The 3,610-nt window shown below is 38.1% G+C and overlaps 1 protein-coding gene across 1 annotated transcript in view; it reads left to right on the forward strand.

Annotated features, from left to right (window-relative positions):
• PIK3CB (phosphatidylinositol-4,5-bisphosphate 3-kinase, catalytic subunit beta) overlaps window positions 1-1,995 on the forward strand; it is a 60,832-nt gene extending 58,837 nt beyond the window's left edge. The window contains exon 23 of the mRNA XM_009572650.1: window positions 448-1,995. Within this exon, the coding sequence (XP_009570945.1) occupies window positions 448-585 (138 nt within the window). The 3' untranslated portion in view covers window positions 586-1,995. The remainder of the gene's footprint in view (window positions 1-447) is intronic.
• Window positions 1,996-3,610: the final 1,615 nt, after the last annotated feature.

Here is a 3,610-nt window from a genome sequence, read left to right on the forward strand (position 1 = left end):
GTGAATTTTAATTCTAACATGAGTACATTTTAATTGTTTTCCATTTCTCTCAAAACTTCCATATATTTCTCAAAGCTTTCTTTTTCAGCTATATAGAACAAGGTCTGCAGTCAGTCCTTGCGGTCAAAGGAAACTGAATATACGTTCCTCTCAACCATTCTATAATGAGTTCAGCATCTCTGCATCTTGTATATAGTCATTTCAGGGGTGTTTTACGTCTTGGCTCATGCACAAGCATAGACCTGTAAAGGTGAAAATTATTTACTTAATTCTTCTTTAGTTTTATTTTTAAACCCAGAAAATACCACTGATGTATTGCTCAATGAATAATAGGTGAAAAAGTGTCAAAACAGAAAAAAAACGAATGTGGTTTGTGTTGAAAGATGAAGGAGGCCTTAACTGTGGTTTTTAAAATTCCTAACAGTACTCGTTTTCCTATCATCTTAGGACTCTCTCGCCTTAGGGAAGAGTGAGGAAGAAGCACTAAAACAATTTAAGCAAAAGTTTGATGAAGCACTCCGGGAAAGTTGGACTACTAAAGTGAACTGGATGGCTCACACTGTTCGAAAAGATTACAGATCCTAGAAGATTTTTGGATTTGCACTAAGCTGAATGTTACCTTGATAAGTGTTTTTAAAGGGGATCCGTAGTATGAACCAACAAAACTTATTTTAAATAAGAAAGAAAACAGAACAACAACAAAAAGAAATGGGCTGAAATAATTCGTGAGTCTTTTGCACTCTGCTTCTGAATGCTTGATTCCAAGACTGTCTCCACAAATAGTGAACATCCTGTAGAATCACTTCCTGCTTACTTTGCACGCTGAGAGCTACTAAGCATTTTTAAAAATTCTTTGGTACTTTACAGAGGTGTAAATACTTGTTTTTGTACGTTAGGGTGATGTACTCTAACACACTCAGGAGGTTTGAAGACCTCTGACAGAACTGTTCTTTGTTTAAAGTTGGGACTTGAAAAGTAAATTTTTTTTATATCCTAATCTGGCTAAAAATGACGATATTGTGTATATTTTTCATACGAACTCTGCCCTACGGCACAGATGCATTAATTCTACTGTAAATAGCAACCACCATACCATTGTGCTACAGGGAGCTGCTTAATGTCTTATACTGCTGCCAGAAGAAGAGCAGATACTTGTAAGATGGGCGCGGGGGGGGAGGCAAGAGATCGGCGTGGGAGAGACCTTTGAAAATGATGCAGCATCCGGATGTTCAGGATCGCACAATTTTGTTCCCCTGACATAACACACACAGAAGCAGCCCTTCGGTAAGAGGAAAGTTAGGCCAATTCCAAACACGTCTGAGAATCCCTCATTGGTCATGGTCTCCCATTCAGCCTCTGCGGCTTTGTTTTCAACTCCTTAAGAGGAGGGGCACATTTATTTCAGGTTCAGCAAGAAGCTCCTTACAGCCTTACATTGAAATTCGTATCAGATTAGTTGTGCCATGCAAATGTACCGACTTATGTATGGAAAATTTTCATTAAATATACTACACACAGTGATTTTTAGAGCATACATACCAAAAAACCCAAATGTTTGGAAAAGCAAGTGTTTATGGGAAAAGATCATTCCATAAAACACCAATGAGAAGTCATTAATCTTTTCTTTCTGTATTTATTAAAAGCTTGCAGTAATGTCGCTTTACCAAGATATGTATGTTGAAGATGGTTGCTGAAGAAACTGGATTTGTTTTAATTTATTTAGTGAGGTACCAGGCTTTTAGGTGCTTAAATGGAGAGCAAATCTGTTACGTGCAATAGGGAACTGCTGGTTAAAAGATGTAACATACTGTTTCTGAACATCAGCAAGATAGACTTTAACTACTGCTTGTTCTCCAAGGAACTGGTAGCTCTCAATTCTTGTTGACATTTGAAAGAGAATTAAACATATATATTTACTTTTTGACTAAACAGTTGTTTTGCATAGAAATGTTGTTTTCTGTAGGAATTTAATTAAAGGTGGTTTTACTTTGTTGAGAGTGATTTATTATTTTTTGTTGTTGTTTTGGGGTTTTATTGTTTCTTTTAAAGATCAAGAAATTATCTGGAGCGAGGATAGCATTTTATGTAGTGGTTTGATTCTCCTGTCCTCACCCTTGGGGCTAATCTGTCTGAAAAGACCTCTGCTTCTAGAATATTGTAAAAATAACAAGTGGTTTGGTTGTTGGTTTGAGTTTTGTTTTTTGTGGTTTTGGTTTTTTTTTTTTTTTTACATAATACAGTGGCATTTAAAGTGTACCATGTCTCCCTTTTTAAAATTTTTTTATTTTTAAAGCGAATGGGAGGAAGGGTAAAAAGAAACTACTTTGCAGGTGACAACTCTGAAAAAAGTAATTTCATCCTCGGCTAATTCACAGCATATAAATTTGCATAAGTAACCATTCCTGGATATGTTATATTTTTCTGTGAGACAGAGTACCTGGATATCTTTGGTATGTCGTCTTGCTGAGGGAGATGTAACCTTTCCCAGAACTCAAGACAAAGTTGGCAAGTTCACCTTGGCTGCTTGGGGTTGGTGTGCAAGGTATGTGATAGGAGGGAGCGTGATGGCATCCGTAGCTAAAAAGGCAAGTCAGTTCCATGTTCCACCCCAGACTTCTTGTGAGGCTTTGAACAAGTCATTCAAGTCTGTGCCTTAGATTCCCATCTACAAAATGGAGGAAGTAGCATTGTCCTCCAGATGCAGAAACACCTTCCCTCAGTTACTACTGGGATATTGCACAGAGTAAAGATGTTTTGTGTTGTGAGATTTTTTGGATGTCACTTTAATGCGGGTTATAAAAGTACTTGAGGTAGGCAATGTGATTTCCTCACCATTTTCTTTGAGATAACTAGTATTTAGAGATGACTAGAAAATACTAATTCTGCTCAGTATTTGTATTGGTTAACAGCCCTTGAATGGGATATGTTGTATTTGGTTGTCTTTACCTTCGCTGCATTTACTCTTGGCAATTTATTAGCAAGAATGGGAAAGAAAGTTAGGGGCTTATTAAATGGTGTATTTTCATGTTTGGCAGCAAAAGAAAATGATGCGTTATCCTCATGTAAATTGAACTTACTTGGTCTTCAGATAGCTGAGGGGATAGCACGTCTCATAAGAGTGCTTTTCCAGGTTGACCTCTCAGGAATGAATGGTACATGAAGCAGTGTTTATAAGGTCACCCAGGTTAATTTCATAGAATCATTAAGGTTGGAAAAGACCTCTAAGATCATCAAGTCCAACCATCAACCCAACACCACCATGCCCACTAAACCATGTCCCTAAGCGCCTCATCTACACGTCTTTTAAATACTTCCAGGGATGGTGACTCCACCACTTCCCTGGGCAGCCTGTTCCAAGGCCTGACCACTCTTTCAGTGAAGAAGTATTTCCTAATGTCCGATGTAAACCTCCCTTGGCGCAACTTGAGGCCATTTCCTTTCGTCCTAAAGCTAAGTTACTTGGGAGAAGAGACCGACACCCATCTCACTACAACCTCCTTTCAGATAGTTGTAGAGAGCGATAAGGTCTTGTCTTTTGTAGGGGAGGTCTCTATCCTTTTGCAATAACCTTCATGTTAAGTTTTGAGTGGAGTACTGGTTTGCTGAATTG

This window comes from Fulmarus glacialis, unplaced genomic scaffold (assembly GCF_000690835.1).
Source record: "Fulmarus glacialis isolate BGI_N327 unplaced genomic scaffold, ASM69083v1 scaffold31102, whole genome shotgun sequence".
NCBI lineage: Eukaryota > Metazoa > Chordata > Aves > Procellariiformes > Procellariidae > Fulmarus > Fulmarus glacialis.